General features: G+C 46.1%; 4 protein-coding genes across 4 annotated transcripts; 3 read left to right on the top strand and 1 right to left on the bottom strand.

Moving 5' to 3' along the window:
• Window positions 1-940: 940 nt before the first annotated feature.
• Window positions 941-2,647, top strand: N7484_012035 (putative amino acid transporter; the record flags this gene model as incomplete). Its single annotated transcript, XM_057122422.1, has 1 exon — window positions 941-2,647. One exon carries the CDS (start codon window positions 941-943, stop codon window positions 2,645-2,647), a length of 1,707 nt encoding a protein of 568 aa, XP_056968176.1.
• Window positions 2,648-4,607: 1,960 nt separating this feature from the next.
• Window positions 4,608-5,546, top strand: N7484_012036 (carbohydrate-binding module family 18 protein; the record flags this gene model as incomplete). The annotated part of the gene is made up of 5 exons (XM_057122423.1): window positions 4,608-5,008; window positions 5,065-5,190; window positions 5,260-5,333; window positions 5,393-5,469; window positions 5,526-5,546. The coding sequence occupies 5 exons, from the start codon at window positions 4,608-4,610 to the stop codon at window positions 5,544-5,546; spliced, it is 699 nt and encodes a 232-aa protein (XP_056968177.1).
• Window positions 5,547-5,569: 23 nt separating this feature from the next.
• N7484_012037 (uncharacterized protein) lies at window positions 5,570-10,460 on the bottom strand (the record flags this gene model as incomplete). The annotated part of the gene is made up of 6 exons (XM_057122424.1): window positions 5,570-6,838; window positions 6,894-7,187; window positions 8,489-8,604; window positions 8,670-9,754; window positions 9,815-10,027; window positions 10,072-10,460. 6 exons carry the CDS (start codon window positions 10,458-10,460, stop codon window positions 5,570-5,572), a joined length of 3,366 nt encoding a protein of 1,121 aa, XP_056968178.1.
• A 1,373-nt stretch (window positions 10,461-11,833) lies between these two features.
• On the top strand, window positions 11,834-17,368 carry N7484_012038 (glycoside hydrolase family 18 protein; the record flags this gene model as incomplete). The annotated part of the gene is made up of 7 exons (XM_057122425.1): window positions 11,834-12,428; window positions 12,491-12,625; window positions 12,695-12,881; window positions 12,931-13,196; window positions 13,261-14,100; window positions 14,150-15,868; window positions 16,080-17,368. The coding sequence occupies 7 exons, from the start codon at window positions 11,834-11,836 to the stop codon at window positions 17,366-17,368; spliced, it is 5,031 nt and encodes a 1,676-aa protein (XP_056968179.1).
• Between the last annotated feature and the right edge of the window lie 2,315 nt (window positions 17,369-19,683).

The following is a 19,683-nucleotide window of genomic DNA, read 5'->3' on the forward strand; positions in this document are numbered from 1 at the left end:
CGTAATTTACGGGTCGATTATTGACGAAAGGCTTTCTTGGAATAAATATAGTAATAAATAGGAAGTCATGCTGAAAGTGAGTTGCCGAATAGTTGGTTTTACATGGTTTGATTAATGAAGTAGACGTCATGAAAACTTTTTAAGGCTCGTATCTCCCGCCCTTCACCTTATAAGGGCTGCCTTTATTAGCTCTTATCCACCCTATACTATATGGTATAGACTACATGTTAAGAAAATCAAGGCTGCGTCCTTTCCTATAGACATTCCACGTATCTCCAAGCTTGATGTATCGGAGCTTAATAAGCCACAAAATTAACGTAACCGGTAAGCGAGCTGCGCATGTAAGCCAGCTGCGCAGCTGGAACACCATAGTAAATGCGAAAAATTACAACTCAGTATCTCGACAACGAATATATGAAATAACTTTTCCTTGAGATACAATGATTTTCATGCCATGTTAAGCTAATTAAGGGTATTTAAGAATTATCATACCTTATCTAGGTCGTAAATACCAAGATGTATAGATTGAGGATTGTAATTAACGTAATTTTTGAAATCAGGATAATGGAGCTTTTGATTTTCCTTGAAATCAATACATTATGTCGAGTAGTCTTATTGAAGACAGCCTATACATAATTAAATAAAAAAGGCTCGTGGGTGATGAGATATGAAGTTGTAATATATCGCATTTACTATGGTGTTCCAGCTGCGCAGCTGGCTTACATGCGCAGCTCGCTTACCGGTTACGTTAGTTGAAACGAAAGATTTAGCAAGAGCTTATATGCTATTTCTGGCTCTAGCGATGTGGGTATGACGTCATGCCTGAAATTCCGGTTGTGGTGGCTGGTTCTCCCACCGCCACTTCAAAAGGAACGCCGGTTAGCGACGTCAAGTCACGATCTGAAAAGAAACGTTGATAGTGAAAAATTCTCAGCGCGCAATGACCGACGTTCTATGCCTAGAAAACCCTCGTGATGAGGAAACAGAAGTCATTTCCAGACATCTGGACCCTCGATTTACCGGGGCTTCTGAAGGCATCGTTGATGTGCAAGCTGGGTCAACTGCAGATCACAATGACAACCAACAGTCGTCTCTTAAATTGCTAGGAGGCGAGATACATCGTGACCTCTATCGCATTGAAGCTCGCTCGAAGCGGGCCGGATTGGATCAGCGCGCAGCAACATTTTCGCATCCCTCAAGGCTGGAAACAGACAATGACATCGATGTCGATATTCCTATCCGCAATGGTCCGGGAGCGTTCCGCCGGCAGTTCATATGGCGAAACAAGCGTGCCTTCATCAGCGGATTTGCGCCGAGTAGCTTCGTGAAGTACTTAGAATTGTACGGCAAATTCGCTGGTGAGGACCTAAACGAGTCGGAAGAGGAGACAGATGCTGGAAGTGGTAGAACGCCGGGACGTGGAGCAGACCCGGAAAGAAGACCATTACTTGCGGGCGGTAAAAGCTCTTTAGGGGATGCCTCAGACTTAAAAACTTTCTTCACACTCCTCAAAGCCTTCATAGGAACAGGCATCGTTTTCCTCCCGAAGGCGTTCCGCAACGGTGGCTTACTCTTTTCACCCATCGCCCTCCTCACGGTTTCAATAATGACGTCCTTTTCTTTCCATTTGCTGCTCGAATGCCGGCGACGCTTTGGCGGTGGGTACGGCGATATTGGAGAATCTATTGGTGGGTGGCATCTTCGCACACTTATTCGCGTTTCGGTCGTAACTACGCAGCTTGGATTCGTGTGCGCTGCTATTGCTTTTACTGCGGAGAACGTGCGCTCATTTGTTGAGGGCGTGGTGGCCTATCATACAAGTACACCGTCAATTTCCGCAATCATCGCCTTGCAGTTAGTGATTCTTGTGCCCCTTGCGTTAATTCGCAAAATCTCCCGACTCGGGCTATTGGCATTACTTGCGGATGTCTTCATCTTTGTCGCCATTGCATACATTTATTACTATGATATTTCGACGATTTCCCGCAGTGGTTTCGAGCCCTCGGTCACTCTTTTTAACACCACATATACGCTGACGATCGGTTCGTGCATATTCATGTTTGAGGGTATAGGCCTGATCCTTCCCATACAATCTTCGATGTCACAACCACATCATTTCGATCGCATCCTCTACAGTGTCATGGCCCTTATAACCTTTCTCTTTGCTTCCGTGGGGATATTATCATATGGGGCATTTGGCAGTCAGACAATGATCAATATCATGAATAACTTCCCGCAGTCGGATAAATTAGTCAACTTTGTTCGGTTATCCTTCTCGCTAGCCGTGCTTGTGGGCACCCCGGTTCAGCTTTTTCCTGCTTTGCGGATCATGGAGGAAAGGTTATTTGACCGCGCCTCTGGCCGGCGAGGCCACCTTACGAAGTGGAAGAAGAATATTTTCAGAACAGGTATTGTTATTCTCTGTGGTTTAATTGCCGCACTGGGCGCCCGGAACTTGGATCAGTTCGTCGCTTTGGTTGGGTCCATCTTATGTGTTCCGTTGATCTTTGTTTATCCGGCGTATCTACATTGGAAAGGTATTGCGAGTACACGGTGGGCAAAAGGAGTTGATGTCTTCATATTTATCATGGGGATTGCCTGCATGATATATACGACTATGGTGACCTTGTTTGTACAGTTTAGCTGATGCATGTATCTGTTTTTGACGTGCGAAACAGAGGCAGAATTCATTAGTTAGATAAGCTAAAGAGGGAGGTAACGAAGTGTCATTCAAATCGCTAAATTATTAGTTATAAATCCCAGGAGAAGACTAGGCTTCGGCAAATAGGGCCCTGACCATAGGGGTAACTCTATCAGACACCCATACCGTTAGGGTGCGTTCCTTAAGTATAGGCAGAAAGCAGGCCATATACTAATACCATTACGTTAATAAGATACCAATACCGTTATATTCCGGACTCGGGGGAAGCCCAGATTTTTATATGATTTATAACACCCTCCTTTTTATGCGCAAACCGAATTTTAAAGCATTCCGACCACCAGAAAAGGTGTTTTCAGGGGTTCAAAGTTAACCAGTTTTTTGATGGGGTAGCAACCCCGCCCACCCGTGATATATTATACAGTCAACGCCCGCTTATAGTACACCCTACCATCCAAGGAAAATTGTGTACTATAAGTGGGCGTGTTCTGAAGTGAGCGGATGACATGATCAATATATTAGCTAGCCCTAAGCCCTACTACCTATTTAAGCTTCTATCCCATATCCTCTAAGGTCACCTGACGCTTCTCCTCGACCTAAATCCTGCTAAACTCGCTGATTAAGCTCTTAACCTGACGTATATGGTCTAAAGTGCTCTTTTCCTTGCTTCTAACCCATAGTAATATATAGACCTAGATAAAACCCGCGGGAGCTACTAAATTCTAGTCCCGTACCTAGACTACGGCAATATCTAGACTTCCGCAAAACCCAAGTTAGGTCTAAAGTCTCGACCCAAAACCCAACCCAGGCTAGGTCCGGGTTGAACTTCTATAACCCGGACTCGTCGGAGTCTAAGGACGATTGATGGTCCTTGTATATAACGTTTGTTCTCTTGCGCGGAGAACGTCGTGGTGCGCTTATTAAAGAATGAGACGCTGGTGGTGGTGGGGTAGAAGAGTAGAACTGCTCAACTAGGTGTCGGATATCGAAGACAGTAGCGTGAAGACGATACTATGGCGACCAGAGTGATCGACACCGACGAGACAGCGAGCTATCTCGAAACGGGAAGGGTGGGTGGGTGCTGTGGGGTCACGAACTGCGGGGCACCTTGCAGAAGGTGGAGTGTTCCGCGTAGAAGTGACAGCGACAGCGAGGTCAGATGGAAGCAACGACTCGAGATGTCGTATGCTCCGGGCTCATAATCTGAAGAAGAAGGAGAATGGAAGCAGAACAATATGGTACGAAAGAACTGTATTGAGTGCGACAGAGGAAAGAAGAAGAAGAGTCTACGAAAGTGAAGCTTAAGTAGCCAGAGGAAGGCACTAGTCCCAATCAGGACGTCAACACTTTTCTCATGCTACATAGACTGGTCACAGCAAAATATTACGACTCTCTGCACCAGAGAATGCGGAGACTCACTTCAATCTTGGAACTCAGCGGTGGTGGCCAACTGTCAAGGTGAATCGATTTTCAGTAGCGAAACGTACATGCTTGCGCAAACGGTCCCTGCCATGTGGTTGAGCGGACATGATTTAGTTTGTCTACAAGATAGGTCAATACTCCTGATCATTCTCTTCAATATAACATTCCCAAACTGACAGCTTCCAGCATTTAATTGGTGTTTCCTGGAATCACAAAATTGGCAAGGGAGTGATTACGTGCGGTAGGTGTATCTCAACTCCTGAGTGTCAGCTAAAATCGATTTTCGTACTTAATCTCAGTGAGCATCTAGATGGTCTACTGATGCATGCTATAACTCCGACGAATCTGCTATTCCTGTAGAATGCTCCGATCTAGATTGGCTTGTGATAGATATCTTAGATGACATGAAGGATGTCACTAGATTGTACGAGAAAAGACTGGTAATACACTTAATTCCTCTCTTGGTCATTCAGGCTCGGGTTTTTCTGACATGGATCAACAGCTGTGTAGCGAGTGTTTCATCAAAATGTGGCGACAGCGCCTGATGTCTCCATTATTGCCAAATGGAGAGCAGACTGATTATCTACTCAAGCAGTATGAAGCTATCCAAAGTAACTGCTCTACCTCATTTCCAGTTACAACCTATGGCACAACTCTCTCTGTGGCTACTGCGACGGCAACAGTGTCAAAATCCACCGCACTTGTTACAAGTTCTACGTCTAGTGCATCAGCTACCTCAACATCATGCCTCGGACAACTTATTCAGCCCTTCGATGAGTATCGATCGTGTTTCAATATCTCTGATACTTATAATGTCAGCACAGGTGCGATTGTTGCAGCAACAGGGGATCAAGGTTGCGAGTTCCACTCGCCCATTTGTCTTCCATTTCCTTGCGAGATCGATGTGGTCTGGGATCATCCCAGTTGGTACGTGTTTGGATAACAGCAGTGGAAAGAAAATTGCAACTAAAGTCAACTTTCAGCCAAGATCTAGCTACACGATACTCCACTGAGAGCAACAACATCACTTTGACTCAGTTCATGGCCTGGAATCCGACTATTCTAGGGTCGTGTGGATTTGTTAGTCACGTTCAACGAGTGTGCAAAAGGTTCGTTCATTGGAGGATATCGTTTCTGTGATGATTTTGTCTCTTCGGCGAGGCTAACCCGGCCTTCAGTCCCCCAGGTAGGCAGTTTACAGCTACTGCGGTTGTCTACGCCCCAACCGCAGCAGGCTCATATTATTCTACAGGTATGTATCCCTAGATCACAATCATCGACAATTCACCCCCCCTCATAGTGTGACTTTAGCAACCCCGGCGGAGCCAACCCAAGCTGGAACTACATCGGATTGCGGCCTTTTCTATGACGTTGTTTCAGGAGATACTGTGAGTTGAAAAGGACTACTAAGTGGCCTTAAAACTATTTCTGACTCTACTTACAGTGCAACTCTGAAGAAGTCTAATACCTGATGTAAGCCCGGTGTGATCAAATCAAGCCAATGCAAACATAATTATCGAGCCAAAGATTCTTGCAGTTCGTTCCGACTCCTTTATTCCAGGCATAAAACTTGTCGACAGTGATTCCAGCTGCCTTAGCAATTGTCTCACAGGTTTCCTTACTGACAACCTTGTGGAACTTCTTGCAATTGGTCACCATCCCCGTTTGGATAGGTGTAGGCGTAGCAACTCCGTTACCCTTCGTAGTCGTCGAAGGCTTCGGGTCAACACCGACAATGCTCACGCAAATATAATAGTCAGGCCACAGACCACCGCAAGTTGATCCAATTTCTGTGTTCCATTTGTATAGCTGGTCCGTTGTGATGCCGTGATCTGAAGCGATCTTGCCACACTCGTCGCCCGGTTTGACCATATAGAAACTATCGCAGTTGCTAACCATGCCTGCCCGAGTGGGGATAGGTGTTGCGATACCGTTTCCGGTCGTTGTTGTGGTAGTGGTAGTTACAGGCTTGGGATCGACACCTATCACAGATACGCAGACATAGTAGTCTGCCCAGAGCCCAGAGCAGTCGGCCTTGATCTCAGGGTTCCACTGAGTGAACTGAGACATTGAGATACCGTAGCTATGAGAAATAGTTCCACACTCATCCCCATCAACGACCATATGGAATGCGTCGCAGTTATCTACCATACCGGGGCGGATGGGAGTTGGGGTAGTGACTCCATTAGTTGGGGACGTGGGCTTGGTTGTGGTAGCAGTCGGGCCAACACCAATGATAGAGACGCAGATGTAATAATCGGCCCAGAGACCAGAACAATCCGATTTGATCTCGGGATTGTACTCAACAAGCTGTGCCAGCGAGATACCAGCAGAACGTGCAACACCACTGCAAGTATCTCCGTCGACGACTAGGTGGAAGGCATCGCAATTGCCGACTATGCCTGGACGAGTAGGCGTTGGGGTCACGACGCCGTTCGTCGGAGTTGCTGTAGTAGGTGTTGAGATGGTGTTTGAAGGAGTGTGACCGATGATGGACACGCAAACATAATAATCCAGCCAGAGGGACGAACAGCCCGCACCAACGCCGGTATTCCATTCCAGGAACCGTGCCTTGGTAATGCCGTGTTTGGTCGCTATGGACGCGCAGTCATCTCCATCCTTGACAATGTAGAACGCATCGCAGTTGTTTACCATGCCAGGCTGGGTAGGACTTGGAGTTGTCACGCCATTGGTGGCAGTTGGGCTGCCACTTGTGATGGTACCTGTAGGTGTCCATCCTTCGACTCCCGTACAGATCTGATAAAAGAGATGAGTCAAAGCTTTAACATGAGCAGATGGGGGAAATACTGACATAATAATCGACCCACAAGAACTGACAAACATTTCCAATTTCACTGTTCCAGTCGACCAAATTCTGTCGAGTGAGGCCTGCGTACTTCTTAGTGTACGTATCGCAGGTGTCGCCATCTTTAACAATATCCCATCGGTTACATGTCTCTATCTGGCCTGGCTGAGTCGGGCCTGGCGGACCAGCAGAGGTTGTTGTTGTAGTACTTGTTGGCTGTGGCCCAGGCTCTCCAAATGCTTCAACGCAATAGGAATTATCTTTCTGGAAATTTCCACAGTTTGCGGTAATGGAAGGATTCTGAAAAGGCGAGAGTAAGTTTCAGTGGCTCATAACTTCAATGTATTTGCTCTTACCCATCGCAGGAAATCGTCCATGCTGATGCCCCAAGCAGATGGCATGTCTTTACAAGCGACAGAGCCATCATTGTCCCACCACCACGTGCAGTACTTGGTAGTTGCCGAATCATGTAGGTAGTGAGGGGTCTCATCTCTTTTCAGTCTATACGCCGGAGAAGCGAATGTACCTGAAATGCCGAAGGCGCCCACGAGGGCAGCGTACTTCTTGCCAAGCATATTGAAGAAGACCTCTTGCACGACAGAAATGAACTGGAATTTCAGTTGCTGCAAATGTCATGAGGCAAATATTTATGTTTCTCAACCAGGACGACTAAGCTACGCCACATATCTAAGAAAACCTGGTCCGTAAGATTCCATTAGAAATTCCTAAGGTTCAGGCATTACTAGTAGCACTAGACATGCAACCGTCGAGTCTTGGCTATAGCTCGGATAACCATTCTCTGCCTAGGTCCGCCCATGCGAAATGCACACGTGCGCAGTAATTTCCTCGTTTTCATTTGACCATACCCAGCGAGGCGTGATCCGATAATGCCGGCTCTTCTCAAATCCCGGCAGAGCATGTGTCGGTCTCGGATAAGCTGCATAGTTGTACCTGAGCACGAGCCTCGTGTGCCAAGTTTGGACTCTCGGATTGCCAATATTGGACTAGTTGACAAGGACCCTGAATCTCCTCGTGTCTCGGTTGTCGAGCGGCCGCTCTTGGCGGGGGCGGGGGCCAAACCTTGGCGGCGCTAGTATGAAAAAGTATTGGATTTGTGTCTTTGAAATTGCTTTTATGCTAGTGCCGGAAGATACTGCAGTAAGCTGAGTCCGAACAGACTTGTCTGATCGCATTCAAGCCTCTAGAGCTCTAGGTGCATAATGTGGCGTCTTAGGTAACAAACTAGGTCGTAATATCATTACAAGTCCATTTTTAACCCTTTCTTTCCACCCCCTCTTTTCAAATGTAGAGAGAAGATGAAGACGAAAAGAGAAAGAGAAGAAAGAGGGGAAAAGGAATTTTCATGAATGAGTCAGGCTACCTTGATATTTTTCTAAATGAATGTGGTTGCGATAACGATCTTGATTTAATGTTGATCTCCAGGGCTTGTTTGAATACCACCAACTAACAACTACCAACCCTTCTAGGCACTATCAATTGGGCATTGAACATTATCAGTAAGCTTTACAGCCAAAACTAGCATCAAACCAATGATAAAATCTTCCGGCGTTTGCAATTGAGCAGAAATCGGCCTATCCAACGCAGTACGCATTTCCTTTGACCAGATTACTGCAAGATGCATCGACATTTCGATTCAGTTGTCGGAAGCGGCTGACTAGAATGCCATATTTGGTCGCGATAGAGTCACAAGATTCACCTTCAAGGAACTATGAGTAAATGAAAACTTTTAAACAAAAACAATCGAATTGAGCTTCGACGTACCATCAGTCATTAAATGCCACTTCTTGCATATGGGACTTGTTCCAGTTCCCGTTGGACCTGGGGGGCCCGCGGTAATTGTTGAAGAGGCTGTTGTCGTAGTTGGACCCTCATCCCATACCCGAACACATATCGCAAATCCAGCTCGTATATTGCTGCACTGGGCATTGATGCTGGGGTTATACTCATTCAGCTGAGCCTCTGTGATTTTATACTGTACTGAAAGACTTTTGCAAGTATCCATATTCTTGAGAATATGCCATTTGTTGCACATTTCGGCAACACCCGACTCTGTGGGACCGGGGGGATCAACCCAGCCATGAGGAATGATCTTTGTGATAGTCGGAAGGCAGGAAGACGGTATATCGGTTGGACTGGGAAGAATTGGATCCGTAGGCTCTGGATAACAGTATGGGTCCCAGGACTCATTGATACATTCAACATCAAGATCCCACGAGTGCAAATGATACTCTTCATCGCCGAGTCCAGCATCCCATATAGTGGAATTGTCTTCATTGGTGAAAGGGCACCATTTCGAACGCTCTTGCATTGCCGCCGTGTCTTCATTTGAAGGGAGAGTCGCGGTATGTGTGGGGATGAGGCTTGGATCTGTTGGGAAGAGCCAGGTGGTTGTTATATTGACTGTGCTCGTGACAGTGTCTGGTGCTGTGCCCCACGAGTATGTGTCCGTTGGTGTTGTTGATGGGGGAGCAGTGGTTGAGGGAACCATCGGGGTGAATTGACCACCTTGACCTGGAGGGCTAATGCATATGTACTTTCCAACCATGGTCTTGATATTAGAGCATGATGTTCCAATTGTCGGGTTCCATGACTGAAGCATGAACTCATCGACCGTGGTGCCAGCCAATTTCTTGAGAGATGCGCATGTATCGGAGTCTGTCACCTGGTGAATCATGCACTTGGACACATGGTCGAGGCAAAGCTTTTCTCCGGCCACCAGGGTATCGTTGAAGGCCAGAGGAAATCCATTGTATGTTAGAAGACGATCTGTAGATGCAGAAAGAGTTTTGGCAATGGTGTTCATTGTATCGCCTGCACTGGCAGTGTAAGGGCTAGCGCAGGTTGATCTGATTTTGTAAGCTTATGATCAGGTTCAAAATTTTTGATTGAATATTGGAATGCCTTACGTTGCTGATGGTTCAGTTGCTGTACTTGTTGGATTAATAGGATAAGAAGTAGTCGGGATACCACAAGACTCTTTCAAATCGTTGAAATCTTCAGCATTGTTCTCAAAGTCTGGGATTGGCTGATTGATATCGAGTTGAATTGACTTCAAATTGCATTCTGAGCAGAGCTCATCTTTAGATAAATCATCAAGCCTTTCTTTACAAAAGCCTTTACTATGTGGAAAGGTATAAGCTGTTGATTCAACGAATTCGCATACAACGGAGACTTATCTTGGAGACATGTAGTGTTATATCGATATCTGACTTCGCCAACAATGTCAATTGGACTGTAGGTGACCACAACCTCTCCATTGGAGGTGATGTTGACACTGTCAGTTCCACATCTGGCGAATGCCTCTGTATAAAGATCTGAAAGCGCTGTCTCGCATTCGGTTGTGCATATTCCAGGCAGAGAGGAAGAAGGAATGTGGCTAAGTACCTTGAGAAAATCATCAGAGCATTGAGTTACATTTTTAGACAAAGTGACTCGACAAGAAGCTCGAATCCCCGCTGGAATGGTGGATATGCTTGGGACGACCGAAAGAGAGTACACGAGTTGAGCAAAGACAAGAAGAAAATACATCGTCAACGATTGATATGCCAACATTTTGAGAGTCAAATGAGTGTATAGAATGCAGGCGTGAGAGAAATGTACATATGTGGAAGAAACCAAGGAAAAGGAGATCTAAAAAGCGAATGTTCTGAAGACGACGAGACGAGGGAACATAGCTAGTACTTGGCAGTTCAAAAATTCTCAAGGTCTATTTCAAGTCCTACCCGGATACTATTGGAAATATGAAATCTAACATTGCAGATTATAATACCGAGGGGCAAATATCGATTTTTCGGACTGCTAGTGATAACAAGTTCGAATACTAGTGGTATTCTACTAGTCTGCCAAGTATCCCGGGTCACATCGGAGATTTGCTCTCTCTTGGCATCAATGCAGTTTGGCTTTTTTAGGAGTCGTTGGAGATGTTCCAGGGAGTCAATCAAGCCATTGTGGCTTGCATTTGATACAGGACGCTGAATTTTGGCTTGGATAACAAAAGCCCTTTGTTGATCCGGAAGCCGGATCGGACCCTGGAAGATAGTATGTGAGATGTGGAGATCAATGTTGGAATGGTGATTGGATGTCTTAGCGGAGTTTCACCTCTACGCCAATCGTTTACCACCCATTTAAACGTGGCTTCCCCACCACTTATGGGCTAAACTAGTAGCTCGAGAGAACAGACGGCCCCCGGGTTACATCCTGGATTGTCTCCAGTATTCATGGCGTTGAAATCACGCCAAGAATGCAGGAGGACCGGCATTTTAGCCTGGGCACGGCTAGTCGAAGGATTAAGGCGGAAAATAGCAGAGTTCACGAACATTCATCTCGCTTGGAGAGGACTCTCGGTCGCAAGGCCACCAGCGGATGCATCATGCAAGCAAAAATCTGCGCAGAGCACTGCCTTCGCCCTCACAGGGTATGATCGTGTATGCTTGGCCGTCAAGCCACCGGATTATACGGCTGCCCCGATGAGGCCGAAAATTGGTAAAGTAAAGGACTATACCCAATGGAGAATCAAAACAGCTTTTTGCCACAGCTCGTCCGGCAACACAAGTGTGATAATTCCTTGTGATCATTATTGGAGACATTATGGATGGAATATGTACGGAGCTGGTTCAAATTTCCAAGCCAACTAGCTTAACTCGGGGCACCACCGCGGTTTCATCTTTGACAATTTGAACAGCCTAGCTCCATATTCCGATTGGAATATAATGCGAAGCCCCCCTCTCATTAGATCGCACTAAAGCTCTCTTTCACGGTATACTTTACCTTCACTCATTTGCTGTGTATTGTTCTTAAGCGGAAGCCGTGCACTCTCTTCAGCTTCCTCGAGAAGGCATTGGCAGCTTCCACACTCATTGGACTGCTCACTGACCCTCAAATCCTTCTTTCATTTCCTTTTATTTTATTTGCTTCATTCTTTCGAGATGTATATACACACTCATTTTTTCCTTTTTCTTGCTACTCTTTTTCAATTCGTGGCCTCACAACAAGACGCAACATGTGATACTGAAAACCCTTGCAAGGTTGGTTGCTGCTCAAAAACTGGTAGCTGTGGCTTTGGACCGGACTGGTGCAGTGACGACAATTGTCTTAGCAATTGTGATGCTGTTGCAGAATGTGGAAAATATGGTAATAACACAGAATGTCCCTTGAATGTCTGCTGCAGCCAGTGGGGCTTCTGTGGCACAACCGAGGAGTTTTGCCTCAAAACCGACGATAAACATAGCTGCCAGAGCAACTGTGGGTCACCCACGCGTGAAAAATGTTCTTCAAGCTGGGAGCAGCGTCGTATCGCCTACTACGAGACGTGGGCAGATAGCAGGGACTGTGACTCGTTCCGTCCTGAAGATATCCCTGTGAAGGCTTTAACCCATATAAACATTGCCTTTGGTGGTATCAAAGAGTCCAAGGTCACTATTGACAGCTCTGAAATGATTCAGAGGATGGTCCGACTGAAAAGGAAGAATCGTTCACTTAAACTGATCATAGCTATTGGTGGATGGGCCTTCAGCGATCCTGGTATGTGTAGTGTATTCATGACTCTCCATTGCATGCCTTTGCTGACTATCTATATTGCGTAGGATCAACTAGGACTGCCTGGTCTGATATGGCTTCCAGCAAGGATAACCGATCGACTTTCATCAAGAGCGTAATGAATCTCCTGGAAACGTATGACCTCGATGGCATTGATCTTGATTGGGAGTACCCCGTTGCGGGTAAGTTCATATGCCCTTTTCTCATTTCTGTTTTTATCCAATGTATACTGACCGAGATGTCTCTTTTAGACGATCGTGGCGGGAAAGATGCAGATTACAAGAATTATGTTTCCCTTTTGAAAGAGATGCGTAGCTCCTTCGAGGACCAAAACCCTGCGTGGACTATTTCTATGGCTATTCCTGCTAGCTACTGGTATCTGCAGCATTTTGACGTTGCAGCTCTTGAGCCAAATGTTGATTGGTTTAATCTCATGAGGTAATATGCTTACAACCTCGCTATACAACATCAGATACTAATGTCTTAGTTATGATATGCGTGGTAAATGGGACCAAGAAAATGAGTGGACTGGTCCGTACGTGTTTGGTCACACGAATATCACCGAAATTGAGAATGGTGTGGATCTTTTGCGAAGAAACGATATTAGTTTATCAAAAGTCAATCTCGGAATGGGTTTCTACGGAAGAACCTTCACCCTTGCTGACAGCAAATGCAACAAGCCAGGCTGTGTCTTCAGCGACGCCGGCGTCCGTGGAGAGTGTTCTGGTGAAGAGGGGATTCTCACTTTCAAGGGTAAGTTCTCTCAATTCAAAGGTCTCTGCTACAGCAATCAATGCGATCACTAAAAGGAAAGCAGAAATCATGGCTCGCCAACATCGATTGAATGAGAAGACAATTCGATACGATGAGGAGAGCGGTGTCACATACATGATTTATGATGAGAATCAATGGATCACGTATGATGATGAGACCAGCTTCAAAAAGAAGCGTGACATGCTGGACAAAGAGTGTTTTGGCGGTGTGATGATCTGGGCCGTTGACCAAGATACGAATGACTTTCAAGCTCTAACCGCTTTGCTTGGTGATAAATACGTTTCAGGCACTCTTCTTGAAGGTGGCGATCTCAGTGATGAAGAAAAAGAGGCTCTCGTCGACGAAATGGGCGGACTCACTGGAGACAAATGCTACGTCACAACAGGTTGCGTTGGGGCAAAGGCAACGATTGAAGGGAACTCAAAGTGCAATACAGGCGATGTGACTGTGGCCTACGTACACTCTCCAGGTGAAGCTCCGTTTGATTTGTATGGATCCTCAGCCCACAACTCGCAAGCCTGCTCCAAAGGAACGTTCAAAAGAATATGCTGTCCTGCCAAGACACCCGCCGTCAACTGTAAATGGGAAGGGGCTCCAGATGGAGACTCGACGAAATGCACAGGTGGAAAGGCTGAGAATACTTGTGGAAATGGAAGATTTGAACTCTTTACAGACCGCTATACCGATGCCGGTGGTGGCACCAAATGCTCCGGAGACACCAAAACATCACTCTGTTGCGATGGGCCACCTGAGATGCAGGACTGTCATTGGTCTCCTTGCACTGTGTTTGGTACATGCTCAACTGGATATGCTCATGCAATCGCCACCAGGGGTGACTTCTGCGAAGATGACTCGTTCCAGAATTTCTGCTGTAAAATAGATGGTTAGTACTTGATCCTCTTCTATGGTATTTTGAAGCTAATTCCACACAGCCAAACTTGACAATTGCGACTGGGTGCCTGGACTCGAAAAGTTGGAGGACAATTTATTGACATTCCCGGACACAGAGGAATGTTCAAAAAGGTCCTGTCCATCAACGCAGTTCACTGCGGCAAAGGCCATATTACCCAATCGAGCAGGTGGACGTATAGCACCTTGCGGGATGTCAGGTGGAACAGTTCAACATCGACTATGCTGCGATCCAAAGCCAGACTTGGATCTTCCATTTGACCTGAAGAAAATATTTCCCGACCCGATCGGTGAAGATGTGGCTTATCAATACAGCGACAACTATGGAAATAACGATGATGACCCACATGGGCCAGACGAAACTGATATGGGCGACGACCCGTATGGATTCATTGTGCTGGATGGAGATGAAGATGCCCTCCAAGGGGAGTTTCCAAGCAATTTTGCTTTCACGCATGCAGATGATGGATCAGGAAATGCTATCTCAAAGCGAGAGCTTCTCACCCGTGACGAGCCGAACCTGGTGGACTGGGCTTTCGAGCACGAGGAGTCATCCCATCTTATTTACTGCCGAAAGGGTCGAGAAGCTGCTTGTGAGAAGGTCTTCAAGGGAGGCGCTCCGGATACTATTATCTCTCTTCCTCGCCACATTGGGTCTGGTCCCTATGCGCGTATTATTTCGATGGAGCCAGTTGGGGAGACCGATCTCTCTGACTTCCACATTAGAAAGCGTGCCCTTGACCAACATGATTCAGTTGTGTACAACTTGACAATCGATTACAGGTTTGAATTGATTCGCAGAGAGGATTCAACGGTCAATTTGCGGATTGACTATACAAACCTTGTACCATACTGGGACGAAATGACTGGCTCTGGATCTGATGCCGGCAAAAGCAAACGAGAGTTGCGACATGAGAAGCGCTGGTGGGGTGCTTATCCCGACTGGATCAAAAAGCTGACCACCGTTCGCAATTCGGACAAAGGAAAGCTGCCTATGTCAATCCACAAGAAAATGCTACTCTATAGTAGACGTGCTCAGTGTACCAGAGGCAACGTGAATTTGAAGGCTGGTCTAGACGTCACATTGGACGCGAAATTCGACATGAATGCACGATGGGCTTACTATGCAGAAGGAACTATTATTCCCATGAGTATAGATACAGTCTATACGTATTTTGAGCTCGAACCAGAAGTGCAGGCAATGATTGAGATTGAGGGAAGTGCGGAAATGACATACCGCAGCCCTAGAATCAGAATCATTGACACCCTCTCGTACCCAGGTTTAGCAATCAAAGGAATTGCCGCTGTTGGACCTACTTTGGATCTCTGGGGAGGCATGGAAGCGGGAGCCAGAGTGGCTGGGAAGTTGACCGCTGGGGCGAAGGTCACATTCCCAAAGTATGAAATGTACTTCCCGCAGGTGGATGAAGCAGATGAATTTCAGAAGTTTGCTCAACCAGACGGCAAGGACGAGCAGAAATCAGAGGGAACAGACATGGTCCCCATTCTGGATGCAAGTGTTGAAGCCAACGTGCACATCGACTTTAAAATCACACCCGAGGTAAACTTGGGAATCAAGGTCAATGCTCCCATAAAAAAGGGCGGTACCATTATCGATTCCCAGATTGTTGGCTTTGTCAACAATACACTTCGATTTGAGGTAGAGGCGCAGGCCAGCGCTGGGATTGATAATCCACCTGCCGCGTCTTACAGCGTTTACATCAAATACTTTTACAACTTCGGTGAGTCAAGCTTTTTTGAGCCATATAATGATATGACGCTTACTCTTATATCAATTTAGGACTTGGTGGACGAGCAGTGTAAGCAGCCGAGGAAACTCCAATTTCGTTATAATGCGGCTAACAAACTTCAGTTTCAAATGGCTAGGGAGCTATGCCCTTAAGCGTAAGCAGCTAATATCCATGTTCGAGTTCCAAATCTAACTTCAAGCAGCAAGAACACTCTTCAATGGTCTTGGCCGCCAGAAGATCCTGTGGGAACATCATGGCTCTGCCTCCCTCTCGAAGCGAAATCCCTTTCTGCCAGAAGAAGATGGCGCCGACAAGTTCATCCCCATATACAATACAACTCTCGTCACAGAGGAAGACTGGCTAGATCCAACTGGAATATTGCCCCATCAGCTGTCAAAGCGAGCCACTGTTGAAGATGTAGCTGCTTTTGGTGCAAACCAGAGTTTTTTCACATGCAACGACGGAGGGCAATGTGCCAGTGGGGCTTGTACAGGCGGCTCTTGCGAATGGAACCCTGCAAATTCCAAATCCAAGACAAAGCGAGCCGATGATGATGATGATGATGATGACGGTGATTCTATGGATGTTGATTCCGGCCAAAGCTGTATCAGCACCATCCCAGCGATGATGTACAATTGCAAGTACTTTCCGGACGAGACGGTGAAGGGAAGACCACTTCCTGGTATTTGCCATAATATCATGAATTACTTCGATGCGCAAGGTCTTGGTTCCGGTCCATTTACCGGCACCTTCGCCCTGTCAGGCTCAAGTGTAGGTGGTGTCAACCGAGACAACGTTTGTGGCGTATACTCAAAACATAAATACACCTACACGGATGAGAACGGCAAAAAAGTCGAAGAGGAAAAGATATGGAGCGAACGGTGTAAATCCATATCGACAGTTCTTGGGAAGTTGACTGGTAAAGGAGATGGACCTCCAGGGAACAAAAACTGGCTTAGCTGCGACGAGTTTCCATTCAACTCTCTGGATGAAGGTGGCAATCCGGTGTCGAATAGTCGAATGTGTGTCCCCACGTACCAGCAGTCCACGCAAGCTAACTTGAACTCTTTACCCCGACAAATAAAGCAAAAGGTTACTTGGGAGGACAATAAAGGAAATACTCAGACTGAATGGCAGAAATGGCAAGATAACTGGGGAGATCCAGATATCACTGGAAGTGGAAGTGGGAGATCTCCGGTTGACAAGGACAAGGCATGGAACCACGCTGGCAATAACAAGAAGAGCTTTACTTTCCACCTCTTTAACTCAGATTCCGCTACTGGACCGAAGGGATCACCTTACGAAATTTTCAATCACAAACTGGTCAGCGGCGGTACTGGCAGAGAAAGCAAAATTGAACTGGTTGTGGGGGCTTTCAATCTGCTGGGCAACTCAAACTATGAAGTCATCAAGTGGAACGCGTGGTGTGTGGTTGAAGGAAGTACGCGACCTCATAATTATTGGGGTCCCTTCATCAGAGTTTCACAGTAAGACCAAAGGTTCTCCTTGGTTTGCGCAGTACTTTTCGGCCGCTAATATGATTTTTGCAATAGATGCAATGTCGCTTTTGATAACTCAGTCGCCTCAGCCAAAATCAAAAGAGGGGAAGAACCAACCCAAGAAGAGCTTTTCAATGTGACTGGTGAGTTTTTTTTAAGTTGTCCTTTCTGAATTTTGTGGCTCTGAAACTGACACTGCCTCTCAAAAGATATTGAAATTCCAGAGGATGCGGAGGTTTTCGACCTTGATTTGTCATCAATATAAGCCATCAAATCTTATGCCAGGGTGCACTTCGGGAATCGCCTCGATTGATTGTATCACATGTCCAATTTGAGGATATGCGCATACGGTGACTGCATCCGCTGCTAAGAGGTTTGAGGGTCTAGTACTAGTATATATGCACGGACTCTAAAGCCCACCTTATAGCGGTTTGATACTAGCATACCGAAATTGAACATCTGGCGTCTAACTTCAAATGTTCAAACATGTACTAGATAGCTACTAGTAGTGGATAAGTTCCATTGCCAGTGGTACTGATCAATTGATGTAGTCCAATCATGTACCAGTACTAGATAAATGCGCCTTGCTTGTGGGAATCTTTAAATGTTCCAACATTTGAAGGTTAGACAGCTCAGATGCCTATATTAGTACTAGTACATACTACTAGTAAACATCGCTAGTACTAAATGGTAGCAAATTTGAACGCGTGACCAAGCGCCGGGTCTCCATTGTAGTACTAGTATATAATGTACGCCTCCCCCGCGCGCTTTCCAAAATGTTTCCAAGGTTCAATTTGCCCAGAGACCCCGAAAGTATTTAAAATTTCTCCCCACAAAAACTGGCAGGACTGAACTCTTCCATTTTACCTCTAACTACCAGTACTCCTCCAGTACTCCTAGTAAAATCGCGCTACTTTCTTTTCAATACGACCTGGAGCATCCACAAGAACAGTCCTCTAACGATCGCTTCACTCTAAAATGCCTGATGAAATCAAAATAAGGCCGTTTGGGCATTTGCCTTTCGATTATTATGTTATGGTATGAATATATTCAACATGAGAGCTTCTCGGAATTCCTAGGGCATGTCAAGCATCGAGCCCAGTACGTGATTATTGATTTTTTGAATAACAGGACAAATGGGACCCCAATTCCTCACTTCCAAAATCCCAACAATTCCGCGACCTTGTTGGTTCTTGGGCTCGGCTTGGCAAAGACGGTCGCAATGTAACCTTGGCCCAGTCTTCTTTCTTGGCATCAACACTGACGGATAGGAAATAGGAATACCCAGATGGTGGCGACCTGTTTCCCGAGGAGATTTCTTCTAATGTACCTCAAGATTTGATGTCGGGTGAGGATCGAGAAAGAGATGGCCATACCACAAGACTACTCTGGATTCGGACTTGGTTCGGGCGAAAAGACAACCCGGCCAGTCGGAATGCTGCCGATGAGGGATACAGTCGCATCCGTTCAATTGCTGCTGAAGATAATCTTGACGATGTTCTGGAAGAGGAGTGCTTCTTTGAGAACGAAGGAGAATTTGGACCTGATAGTATCTTTATGTCTGAGGATGATGAAATTACTGATTTCATCGATGGAGTAGCCTGCGGCACGCCAGGCTCTGTGCCATCATATATGATCACTGCTTTAATGCACAGACCAGATATTTTGGACGGTCTCTCAGATCGCAATTGGCCAACAGAGCTGTATCAAAGACCACCTGAGCCCGATATGCATCAGTCTCTTATGGTTGTTGTTGCCGATCGCAAAGCGTGTGAAGAGGGATGGATGTTGTTTTTGGCTGTCAATCATAAGGGAGAGGTTCTTCCTTTCCGAGTTCGCGAAAGGGCGTCCTGGACAACTCAACTGATACTTGAATTCATGGATGGCCAGAACTTGGATGAGAATGCTGACGATCCTAAGCGGGATATCGAATATTACATGCATCAAGGCGATGGCTGGGCCGATGCCTCTGTTCCCTGAGGGGTAGCCTGGGCCATTTGATCAAAAACCATGGAGTTTTGTTGCGCGTAGATGGACTATTTTACTTTACAAGTAAGACATGTCAATAAACATCTTGTGATGGTTGAAGTGGATCTGCGGTGACAGTTCTTTGACTTAATTCATTGTGGCGACCCTCTCAGTCGTCATAAAGCTATATAGTGGGAAAGGAAAAGGAAGCAAATCTGCTTATTTCCTTATTCCCATTTTTTCTTCTTCTTTTACTGTTGTTTGTTTTATCAATGTTCACATTTAATTTTCGCATCTCCAATATTATGTTCCTTGAGTCCTGTCATACTATCTAGTCCT

This window comes from Penicillium longicatenatum (genome assembly GCF_028827895.1).
Source record: "Penicillium longicatenatum strain IBT 33135 chromosome Unknown contig_7_segment0_segment0, whole genome shotgun sequence".
NCBI lineage: Eukaryota > Fungi > Ascomycota > Eurotiomycetes > Eurotiales > Aspergillaceae > Penicillium > Penicillium longicatenatum.